The sequence below is a fragment of the Astyanax mexicanus genome, chromosome 18, assembly GCF_023375975.1.
Source record: "Astyanax mexicanus isolate ESR-SI-001 chromosome 18, AstMex3_surface, whole genome shotgun sequence".
Taxonomy (NCBI): domain Eukaryota; kingdom Metazoa; phylum Chordata; class Actinopteri; order Characiformes; family Acestrorhamphidae; genus Astyanax; species Astyanax mexicanus.
Window position 1 is genome coordinate 15,620,561 of NC_064425.1, and position 12,307 is coordinate 15,632,867.

At 39.8% G+C, this 12,307-nt stretch overlaps 1 protein-coding gene across 1 annotated transcript in view; it reads left to right on the forward strand.

Moving 5' to 3' along the window:
* mnta (MAX network transcriptional repressor a) overlaps nucleotides 1–10,294 on the forward strand; it is a 30,857-nt gene extending 20,563 nt beyond the window's left edge. The window contains exons 5-6 of the mRNA XM_007245922.4: nucleotides 5,231–5,423; nucleotides 7,080–10,294. Of these exons, the coding sequence (XP_007245984.1) occupies nucleotides 5,231–5,423; nucleotides 7,080–7,843 (957 nt within the window). The 3' untranslated portion in view covers nucleotides 7,844–10,294. The remainder of the gene's footprint in view (nucleotides 1–5,230; nucleotides 5,424–7,079) is intronic.
* The last annotated feature ends 2,013 nt before the right edge of the window (nucleotides 10,295–12,307 follow it).

The window sequence follows — 12,307 nt, forward strand, 5'->3', positions numbered from 1 at the left end:
GCAAGGTCATATTTTTAAGACTTGTGTTGATCGCTGCCTTGTTTCAGCTTTTCTGCTATGTATTAAAAAAAGCATTCAGGCAAACACAGAGACGCACAGTTTTTTTTCAGTTCACAGAAAAGCTCTTGTGCCATTCGGGGTGTTAATTTATTCCCACGGGTTCTGAAAGGCGCTCTCTGTTCGGTTCATTGCACAACCCTTGTGATATAACGCGACAGGAAGCTTTTCTACAGCTAGCAGGGAAGTTTGCGTGCATTTTTTTTGCAGCACATTGCAACAGTTAGTTAGTTCTTAAGGGTTCCTGTTTTCCATACTATTAAAGACTGGTCTACTATTGCTTTTGTTCTATAGAAGCAGATGCAAACATGCTGCACAGTGTTAGTCCTGTCATAATAATTGTTTATTCGGACCAGAAATAATTGCAATAAACCATATTATTGTAAATAAAGTTCCTTGCTAGTGCTTAAACTTACCATGCTTTCTTGATATCTGATGATACATCCTGATCATGATATGAGTTACTATAGAAAATATAATCCTTAACGGTCCTTTAATGTTTAAGTCTTATTTCATATTTCGTTTTTTATTAATTTTTAAATGTCTGATTGTGGTCTCTAGTATGAATAAATGTAATGGGAGCTGTTTTTTTTGTGAAAAAGTGCTCTGGTATAGTGGTGCTTTAGTACAGAGGAGGAGTGGGCGGGAAGAAACAATAGGATTTTTAGGACTTTTAACTTTTAATTTTAAAACAGAATTGTTCTAAAAATACACCTACTTATCTCAATTGTACTTCGCTGGGGTTGTTCCATAAACAAATTCTAATCGTTTGTTCCTAAGCTCTGAATTACTGGGCAAAGCATATAACACCGATGTGTTATTTGCACAAAGATCACAGGAACAACACAGGCCTCTTTTTCCTGAATATTTACTAGCTACTGCAGACAATGAAGGTTGAGGAAGAGTTTCATGTGCATCATGCATAAACAACTCAGGGAGACCTATTATATTTCACAAAGAACAAGAAAAAGTGTATTTTAACGGAAAGAGACCTTTATTATATATATAATTATTACTAATAATTACAAATCAGTACTGTTTTTTAAAATCGATACAGTTTTGCAAAAAAAAATTATTAAGATTCAATAAGATTTTCAAATCATGACAGGCTTTTACAGTGTGCACAGTTTGTGAAAGTTGATTGATGCGGTTACTCTGGTGAAGCATACCTTCTAGTCCAGCAGAAGCCCCCACCATCCATTTCAACCCCCCACCCCTGGGTCTGCTGCTCTTCGCACACCTGACTGGGAGTCTTGTTACCAAGGAGACGCTGCTGTTTTACGACTGTTGCCTTGACGACAGCGGGGGACCCCGGGATCTTATTTGTTGAAACAATAGGCTGGACAGCGTCTCATTTGTTAAAACAAAAGAGGAGGAACCCCTTCAGTTTTAATAAGCTCCTGTGCTGAATGCATTAACGTGGGTGGTGCGTGTATCTATCTTTAATCTGGAAGAAGGGGGGCCTTTGGGGTCAAACTGCTGCTCCCGACTCCCATTGGTCTCGCCTCTCATCCTCCCCCTTCCCTCTCTTCTCTAGAGCCGTATCCAATGGGCCTGCGCGTCAGGCTGTTGTTGTTTTGTTGCTGCAGCCATGGTCCGCGGGAGCACGTGGCGAGGGAGAGGATGAGCATTGTAATCAGCTGGAGTGAGATGTGATACTTGCAGGCTTAATAGCCATTTGCTCCATGCTGCAGGGTATCCAAATCATGGGAGGGCTTCGTCTCAGCCTGCTGATAAGAGATCTTCTGTTTAAGAGAGGCTTAAATTTGCTCTTCCTCAAGCTGCTGTTAGCTGCCTGCCAGCATTATTCACAATATTAAAGAAAGTAAGAGTCAGTAAAGTAGGACTGCACTGATGCACCTATTATATCACTATATTTATTGCAGTGCATTTTTTATAGGCTACACTTTGGTAAAGGCAATGTTCTATATCTCAAATTAGATCTAATAAGCATTTGCTAATTGAGTAACTGCACATTTTGAAATTAAGTGTTTCAGAGCTTTGAAAAAATAAAAATGCTGCCGACTTCAGTCGAGAATCATCCTATAGTGGGCTTTATGTGTGTCACTAACTGCTTCTTGGTATCGGTCCTTTTTATTGACAATACACCACTGTGTGTAAGTGCCAGAACCGGTGCCAGTACAGATATAGATAGTCTGAATCTGTTGCTGTAGTGACTATGTATGGTCACGGAGGACCAGAGGCCAGATTTCTAATCCAGGATAAAAGCCTGCCTCACACAGGTGGAGCCTTAGACGTACCTCCTGCAGTGGACAGAGAGAGAGCCTTGCATAAGTAGTGAAACCGCTCAAATCACTGAAAAAACATGGACTGCCAATGGTTTTACAGTTTGTTTCACATTTACGTAGATGTAAAACACTTGTGTAAAATAATTGAAGCTTTTTGATTTGTCATCTTTGTGTACATGCACTGTAACAAGTGAGACATCCAGAGCGAGTCAGAATACACAGAAACTAATGTCAATAGTTTTGTAGAAGTTTTGCTTGACCACAGTAGTTTTGCTGTTAGTAGTAGTTATTTAGTTTTTTGTTTTGTTTTTTTTGCTGGTCTGTACAGTTTATAATAGAAAGAGTATGATGTGGGATTTCTTAATTTAAGATGTGCTTTGATGCACTGATATATGAAGTATCTTAAAATATGGCACATAGTAATGGCATGCGGAAATCGTTTTTGTACAATTTTACAGTGTAGGAAAAAAAGAAAGAAGCTCAATGCCAAAGCATGTGCACTTCTAAAGATTAAAGCTCTCGGATACCTTTTCCCAAGTCTCAAAGCTTTTAAAGTAGTATCGTCAATATGCTGCATTTATACTAAAACATATTTGTGCTAGGAGTAACCAAAACATCTGCATTTATATATAAATAACTAACATATGGTCACATTCCTAATAGGAGCTAATCCTAAAGAAAAACAAAGCAATGCTATTACCAGAGCGTGTCTGAATCTGTTGTGGCGTCTATGTATGGACACAGAGGACCAGCGGCCGGATTTCTAATCCAGGATAAAAGCCTGCCTCACACAGGTGCAGCCTTAGACAGACCTCATATGGTTTCCAGTCACATTTAGTCCGGCAGAGGACAGAGAGAGAGCCTTGCTTAAGTAGTGAGACCACTTAAACCACCCAAAAACCATGGACTGGCAATAGTTTTACAGTTTGCTTCATGTTCTTGAAGATATAAACCACTTGTTTGAGATAATTGAAGCTTTTTAACTTTGCGTCTTTGTGTTTATGCTTTGTACTGTGAGTGGTGGTGGTGGTGTGTTCTTTAGTTTTATTAAATGTCTCTTTATATTATGAAAGCAGAATATGGTACAGTGTACAGACACCGTAATCTTTATACATCCACTTCAAAGCTCTTAAATGCCTTAGACGTGTGTCCTTATTGCCTGTGTGCTGCTCCTGCCTGCGTCAGCTGACTGAGCGGAGGGGGAACTAGGTCACTGAGGCACAGCCCAGTGTCTAATATATCCTCTCTCTCCTGCCCGCCCTCCCTCTCTCTCTCTCTCTCTGTGCGTGACTGTGACCAGTGTTTGTGAAATTGGGCAGGGTGTGGGCCTGTGAGCACGCGCTTGTGTGAGTGGGTGGAGCCTTGGTTTCTGCGCTAGTGCACCAGGAGGTTTTGTGACTCACTGCTTTCTGCCCAGATGTCCACCTAGGATTGGTTCAGCTGGCCTCCCACAAGCTCCACCCACCAGCCTGTCTGCGCTTGTTTACGCGTGTAGAGCTGGTGTAGCCTCCCCCTTCCCAGAAGGTGTTGGAGGGTGTAGTGAGAATCAGGAATGGGAGGGCTTTTGTTTAAAAAAAAAAATGCAGACTGAAGCCTGCATGAGGAAGCAGAACACACAACTTTACATCTGCACAGCAGACCTTCACCTGCGCACAAACCCATACGTTCTTATGAGCCCATCATAGATCTTTGAAATTCCACAGAAGTCAACATCATAAGTCACGTTTTAGGAAGCCAGCCAGCTAGTCATTTCTGTATCTGTGCATCCAGTATGAGAAAGAGGATGAGATGATGGGAGCAGTACTGGTTCTACTCAACTATAAAAGCCCTCTCAGCCCTAATGGAAGGAGGACAGTTTATTATGTAGATTAATGGAAGGACTCCATAAAGGACAGATCTTTCCTTTACCCAGCCATAAAATATTCTTTAGCTCAATTTCTGAGAGCATTAATCATAAAAAACAGACATACAGTAAATAAATGTGCTCTTTTTAGTTGAACCTTCTTAAAACATTCTTAGAGGTTGGCATGGACATTCGGGGCAGTACCCTGCAGCACTGTGCCAAGCAACCAAGTGCTGAAGTGATAGCACCATAACATAAATATTTATTCATACTAAAGATGTTTTATTTATTTATTTTGTATATATGTGAGTGTGTAAGTAATCCGATAAACTTTTGTGTCGTTTAAATTACTAAAATAATCAGATAAATCAGATTATTGATCAACCTTTTCTCATCCATCACCTACAAGGGAGTTTATTGTAAGCTAAACTTGATTTGAGTAAGCTGAACAGAGCCAGTCTACTCCACGTAAAAAGTCTCAAATATTGGGTTTTCTTGCTTCTCATTGAAAATTCAAATCAAATCCATGGTTCATATATTACTATTCGTTTGGTGGCATTACTTTAGGAATCAATTGCATTATTATTTATTTATTTTTTGGTAAATCACAAGCAGTAATATTCCTGACAAACTATTTTTTTAATAGTATCAGAGTCCTGGTGCAACCATCCCTCTAATATGTTAATTGTAAAAACAGTGTCTAGTGTGATCTGGGAGGTTTGTTTTATGTAATTACTTTCTTTGATTTTAAAGTATTTCATAAATAAAAGAAGCATTAAACTGCTTGAAAGTACTATTTAGCATGACTTGTGCAATTACATATTCTTATCAGATCCCCCAAACTTCTGGACTGTTGCTTTAATATAATAATGAAAAATACAGTGTGTAGCCTTCGGTGTGTGACCACCTTTACACTGGTCAGGTGACTCTGGTTTTAGAACATATATTAAACCTATAGATCTGAACTATGACTCTTGAGTTTGTAGAGATTGTCTATTGAAATTGCTTTTAAGTTTAGTCTGTGTGTGCGAATGTCTGGTTAAGATGCTCACTTCTCTGCTTTCCCCCCTCTTATCCCCAGACTCTGAAGAGGAAAGAGAAGGAGTATGAACACGAGATGGAGCGTTTGGCTCGAGAGAAGATCTCCACTCAGCAGAGGTTGGCCGAACTGAAGAATGACCTCAGCCAGTGGATGGACGTGATGGAGGTCGACAGAGTGCTGCGCCAGACTGTCCAGCCTGAAGATGATCAGGTGTCCACCTCCACAGCCTCAGGTAACATTCAAATCGAGTCATTTTAGACTTTGTCTTTCTTTCTCACCATGGATGTGTGTTGACAGAGGAGCAAAAGAGGAGCTTTTAGAACACCTAAAACTGAAAAAATAAAGGCAAAGGAGTGAAAAGTGTTCACATTCATTATTTAGGTAGAAGTACAGATACTAGGGTTTAAAAATACGCATGGGGAGCTGTAGGACTCATCTAAACCGGAAACATATCAAGCTCTGTGAAAATGGCTGGGTCACTGAAAGCTTGAAGTACAAATACTTCATTACTTTGCTTACGTAGAAATTATAGTTATCTATACTTTACTGGAGTAATTATTTTTTAGACAACTTTTTTAACTTCTACTTACATTGTCACACAATCTGTACTTTCTATTTCTTACATTTTAAACAGCCTTGTTACTCCTATTTTATTTCAGCTTGTTTTTAAACAGGCTTCTCATCATCAAAATAAATAAAAAATAGTGCAAGTTTGATTGTGGTTGAGTGACAAGTATCAATCATCGACAAATCAACACTATTTTTTTACTCGCACTTGCACGTCACACTCCAGCAAAATCATAGCAGACATATGTAGCCTATGATGATGATGATGATCTGTGCAGAGACTCGAGAATTTAAGTGAAACTAAGCTTCTTTAATATATTTACATTGTACTAAAATACATTCATTTTTCAATGGGCATACATGCACCTAAAACAAGGAGCCTAGTGAATTAACATTAACATTTTAATGTTACATTTTATTTATTGTGGCTTTTAGAAAAATGTGTTAAGTTGTCTTAAGTTGTACAGAAGTATTTTAAACCCTAGTACATATACTTCTATTTGAGAAATGAATGTTAATCAATACTTTTCACAGCTTTGGTAAAGGAAACTGCAAAATATAAAAATAGGAACAACAATCATAGGCCAATTTAACAGTGACAAAACCTGCCTGTCTTAGGTCCCATTCAGACTTTCTGAACATTTAAAAAAATAAGATTCATCTCTGTTTCTGAAAATATTTTTTACACAGACACTACAAAAAAGAAAAGAAACAGGTTTAATCCCATATTACAAAGTACTCCACATGTAGTGTATATTTAGCTTTATATATTTGAATAGAACTATACATGTATTCATACATTTTAAAATCTGAAATCTAAGTGATATGTTGTAGTTTGCAGCCAGTTTCTGTTTATTAAAATGGGAAGTAAACAGGCATTTGAGATGGCAGCCAGAAACATGCATGCATTTTTATAAATCTCTATTTTTTTAGTGACCAACTGTTTTAATGTGGACAAGTCAAAACACAGGCTTATGAAACTTATAAGCGGTTATGTCTGGATGGAGCCTTAAATAGCTGTCCAATGTTTGTTTTTAATGCTCAGTCAGACATGGATACATTATGAGCATATTGATTTTTTTTCTGTATTGACTAATGACTTCTACCAAACTAAAGGAGCAATATAGTGCACTAAACATCAGTTATTATCAGTTTTTTTTACGTATGGGTTAGTTGTCACAGAACCTTTTTTAATACAGCAGAGCTTTAAGATTGAGATACCTATGTAGTCTTTGTTGTAATTACTAGTTATCTAATGTTTGCAAATGCCTTTAGCTTTAATAAATTGTTTGCTTCATTGCTTTGAATTGTGCTTCCACAGAAGGTGAAGATAACATTGATGAGGACATGGAGGAGGAGAGCCCCTCAGCAGCGCCTGTCTCCTTACCTAAAGTGCCTCTCATCCTGCAGCCGGAGCTAAGGAAGCCCCAGCTGGCCCAGTCTCTGACCCAGCACCTGTCCATCCCTCCCAAATCCTCCGAACTGCATCCGCCTGCCCCTGCTCTTCAGCCTGCCCCTGCCTCAGCCCCTGTGCAGCCCTCTGCCCCTTCTCTCTCCCCCACTCCAGCCCAGGCTCCTAATGGCCTGGCCGCTTTGGCACCCCAGCAGCTCCAGACCCAAGTGGTGACGGCTCATGGCCTTCCGCCTGCTCACACGCACATCGTGAGCGCTCCCAGCCTTCAACCTACCGTCATCACCCACGCTGCTGCAGCCTCTCACGCGTCCGTCATTCAAGCCGTCAACCACGTCATTCAGGCCGGCCCCAAGCAGCTGGCCCACGGACCTCAGCCTATTGGACACATCACGGTGCACCCGGTGGCCCACCTGGGCCAGCACCTGCCTGCACTCTACCCCCAACCTGTCACTGTTGCCCCGCCCACTGTGGTTAGCCACATCGCTCACACGCTCTCCCACAGCCAGGTGAACGGAACCTCCCAGCCTAGCCCACAGGCCGCAGCTATGGTGGCTAAACAGGTGCCCCAGGTGGTGGCTCATCACCCGCATCTGGCTGCCCAGACCGTCCTCAACCCGGTCACAATGGTGACCATGCCCTCCTTCCCCGTCAGTACGCTGAAGCTGGCCTGAAGCAGCGACCTGACGCGGACAACCTCGCGATTAACTAGGGCATGGATGGACTTGTGGAACCCAACAGTCACATACAGCATTACAGCAAGCAGATGAACATTCAATACATTCCAGAAAAAAAGATCATATAAAAAGACTCTGAAATCAAAATTGATTTATAACTATATAATAATATACAGTAAAATACAAAAAAAGATTTTGTATCCTTGTGTGTGGATCAAATCAGAGTGTGAAGATGTCTAGAGTCTTTCCGTGCTGCTCAGTATGTATGATGCAAGTGTGTGTGTGTGCTTGAAAGAGCCTGTGTGAGTGCATGTGGAGTGTATCATTGGGATCAGTGTGCTAACCAGTCACAGAAGGATGTCAGCAAAAGCTGCTGTGTCATGTGACTGAAGGCATGGGTGGTGCAATGATTAGTGCTCTGTGGCTTAGTGTAGAAACCCATACCTCACTACTACTCTCATCAGCTAATGGATCACGGCTCTTGCTGACCCTGTTCTGAGGGTTTAGGTGGTTGCGGTGGTCGTCCCTTCCCCCAGGTTTCCTCAACCCTTGTTGTTCTAGTTCTAGTAGTGCTGGAACAAAGGTGGAATTAGGTGAGATGCCCATAAGCCTTTCTTTAATGTGATCAGTTAAAGTCCATGGTTAATTATTTACCTGCTCTGATGTTCCCACGTCTGAAAGAATAACTTCAACAAGGCTTTTCTGGGGCTGTAGGTACACTATATGGACAAAAGCATTGAGCTTTCTGCTCTAGAATGTTTTTTTTTTTTTTCCCCCCAGAAAGCAAATATAGATTCTATTCTATTAGTCCTCCTTTCTATTGGCAATACTATCTACTATTATCTACAGGCACTAGACAAGCGAGTGCAAATTAAAGTAAATTAAATTAAAGCTGAATGTATTCATCAAAAGGGGTGTCCACAGTTTCCCAGACTGGGATTAAGCCTAGTCTTGAACTACACAGTATTCAGAAATGAGATTTTGCATTGAAAGGAAAATGTACTGTACAACTAAGCCTTAGCTTAATCCCTGTCTGAGAAACTGACCCGTAGTGTACATGTCCCAGTTAGAGTTACTGCTTGGTCTGGCTCTTAGGAGGCTGCTCTGATTTTTTTTTTTTTACCTTTCCGATTGTAGTAATAGATGACCTTTTTGGACGGAGGGACTCTTGAGTGAAATCAGTTTGCCTGTGCCTTTACCAGTGCCTTTTATAGGCACAGCAGTCCTGTTCAATGCTGCACAGACGCCCTCCACTGTCCATGATACGCATCTGCACTCTTATAGACTAGCACAGCTTCTGCAACAAACACAAAATCTCACAGTTATTACAGACATTAAAATATAAATTGGGGTGGGGGGTTAAAGAATAGGCTTTTCCGAACTTCTTTGTGAATGTACTTTTTCTGAGTTCTGATGTCACCTATTTAAGGCCTTCATCTTGTCAAATTGTTGACGAATGTGAATTTGCTCATCTATGCTGGCAGGCGCAACCTCGACAGCCTCTGCATGCTCATCGTTTGTGAGTAGGGAAGTTAGTGTGTATGTGTGTTGTAGGTGTGTATGCCATAATTCTACCTTGTTTGTCAATTTGTGTCTACTACAGTTTGATTGATCCAGTTTAATTAGTGTGTATGTACTCAGTAGTGTGTTTGTCTGTTATTAGTTATTTGGTGGAAAAGGGGAGAGAGATGAGAGGACATATACAGTACATTATCCAAAGCATCATAGATATTGTTTTTGGCTGCATCAAGTGTATGAATGTGCAGGATCATTTACAGTACTTCTAACAAAGCAGGGCACTTCACACAGACGTCTTAGTCTTAGCCGAACCCTGCCGACTACGCCAGTCCTGCTGCACAGCTTGAGCACAGCCTTTCTGTCCAATGAGATTTGACTTACTAAACCTCGAGCACTGTGATACTGCTCATGTGCCCCAATGAGAGCGACCCACGTTTACAAATACCAATACAACCAAGCATTGACTTAACCGAGCGAGAGAGAGTCCCTTCCTTTGTTTGAATGCTTTGTGTGTGAGGAGTTAAACAGCTTCCTTTACTTTCACTGAGGATTTATCACATGTTTACGTACACTAGGCTGTACACTTCACCAATGAAAACATGTTTTCCAGTCCATGTATGATTTTTGCATGTAGATGAATGACTTGTTTTAATGCTGACTATGGAAGTTTCTTTTGCTTTCTTATTGATTTGTTTGGGGGACCATGTACAGTACTGAATACTATGGGGCAACCTTTCAGACCTCTTTCCACATTGATATTATATATACAAAAAGTGTGTTTTCCCTATGGAGAAAGTTTACATTGTATATAGCCTGTAAATTTGGGGCTGCATAGATCTAACTGTCCATCTTATTAAAGTTATAAATGAAGAGGAAGATTGGAAATAAAGAGAACAATTGTTGAATATATAAAATCTTGTTACATTGCTACATGTACAGTATTGTTCTTTCAGTCTTCTTTGCTACATGTCACAGGGACCCACACACACAATTTCACTCACACCTATCGAAAAAATTAGGTGGTAAGGAAACCTTAAGAAGGCTGTGACTAAGGAGCTATTGTTAAAATTAACTTCAAGATATTTTAGTAGTCATTTCTGTCTTTTCAAAAAATAAAAAATAATTAAAATATGTTGAAACAGCAAATAGATTGTACCTGCCACATTATGGTCTTGTCTATTGCTGCACTGACCAACGGAAATTTGTTTAACTTGATAAATTAGGCAAATTATATCATCAATATTTGTCTTTTTATTGTATACAAACCATCTAAAACCACATCTTAAAAACAGCACACCAACCAGTACATCTTAAAAGTACGGCACATCTTGCTGCTCCTGGCATACCCACAGGCATGCAAAATGTTATATCTTAAAACAACCCGCACATCAACCAACACATCTTACAGTAGCTGGCACACCTTACAGCTGCTGGCATACCAGCCTGCACACAAAACAAAAAACAACCAGCACATCCAAAAACAGCAGTCACACCAAACAGCACACCTTACAGCAACCGCTACACCTACTGGTGCATCTTACAGCTGCTGGTATTAGCACACAAAATGTATATAATATATGATATATTAAAGCAACCAGCACATCCTAAAGCAACTGTCACACCAATCAGTACATCTTACAGTATCTGGTACACCAATCAGCACACTAAATGGCACATGTTACAGCTGCTGACATACCAGCCTGCACACAAAATGCTATACCTTAAGGGAACCAGTACATCCTAAAACCGCAGTCACACCAATCAGCACACCTTTACAGCAACCGACACACCACCATCTTACAGCTGCTGGCATACCAGCCTGCGCACAAATCACTATATTACATAGCAACAAGCACATCCTAAAGCAAATGTCACACCAATCAGCACATCTTGCAGCAGCAGTCCCATTTATTTTTCAGTTCTGCACCCTCGACTGTTTAAATTCTTAACTTTCAGATCAGGTGGGAGAAATAAGTTAAAACGTTTCTCCTGCCAGCAGTTAGCAGACTACTGTTGGGTTATTCTGTGCCTAATTGATGTTTGCAGGCTCAGTCACTCTAGTTAACAATTGAGCACATCTGTCTATCATACACCCAGTACCCAAAACAACCCCTGGGCATGCTTTCAGCCCCACAGTACTAAACACGGCCATGAATAAGCACAATCTGGCAGTTTGATAAAAGTTTGCTCAAATGTAAAAAAAAAAAAAAAAAAAAAAAGAAAATTGTCTTAATTTTTTTTTTTTATGAAATATGCGTTAAGTAAGCAATTATGCTTGTGGTCTAATATGTCCTGACCAAGTGTGGCATTTATGTGTAAGAATTATATCAATTTTTTACAACAGTAAAGTGAAGGTTACAAGGTTGACTTTATCCTCATTTATTGCAGCACTCTAATGCTTTTCACCTAGAGTAGAGTAAAACTCAGGCAGGAAAAAATTGCCAGTGAGTAAACTCACAAAACTCTTTCATTAATGATTGCTCACTCATAACTAAAATAAAAGATTCACACTGCTTTTTAAAGTAATTTTAAAGTAACATAGCAAGATAATGTGTTACAGTCTCACTGTCAGTGAGTTTTATATGTGTATGGAAGCCCATTTCTGTCACAAAAAATGTATGTCCTCCACTGTCATATTTATTAGATACTTTAGAGAAAAAAGTCATTATTTTGAGATGTCATAATTATGACATAATAAGTCATTACTTTGATATGCTAAGTCATAATGAGATATTAAGCCATTACTATGAGATTCTAAGTCATTATTTTGAGATACTAAGTCATAAGATAATACCCCCAGACTTAGCATCTCATAATTATGACTTACTATAGCATAACTATGACTTTGTGAAAGACCCTTACCTTTTTCCCCCCAAGTGGCGGAAGTGGGTTTCCATACTGTTATTTGTATTCATTCACATGTTCATATATGTACATTCCATT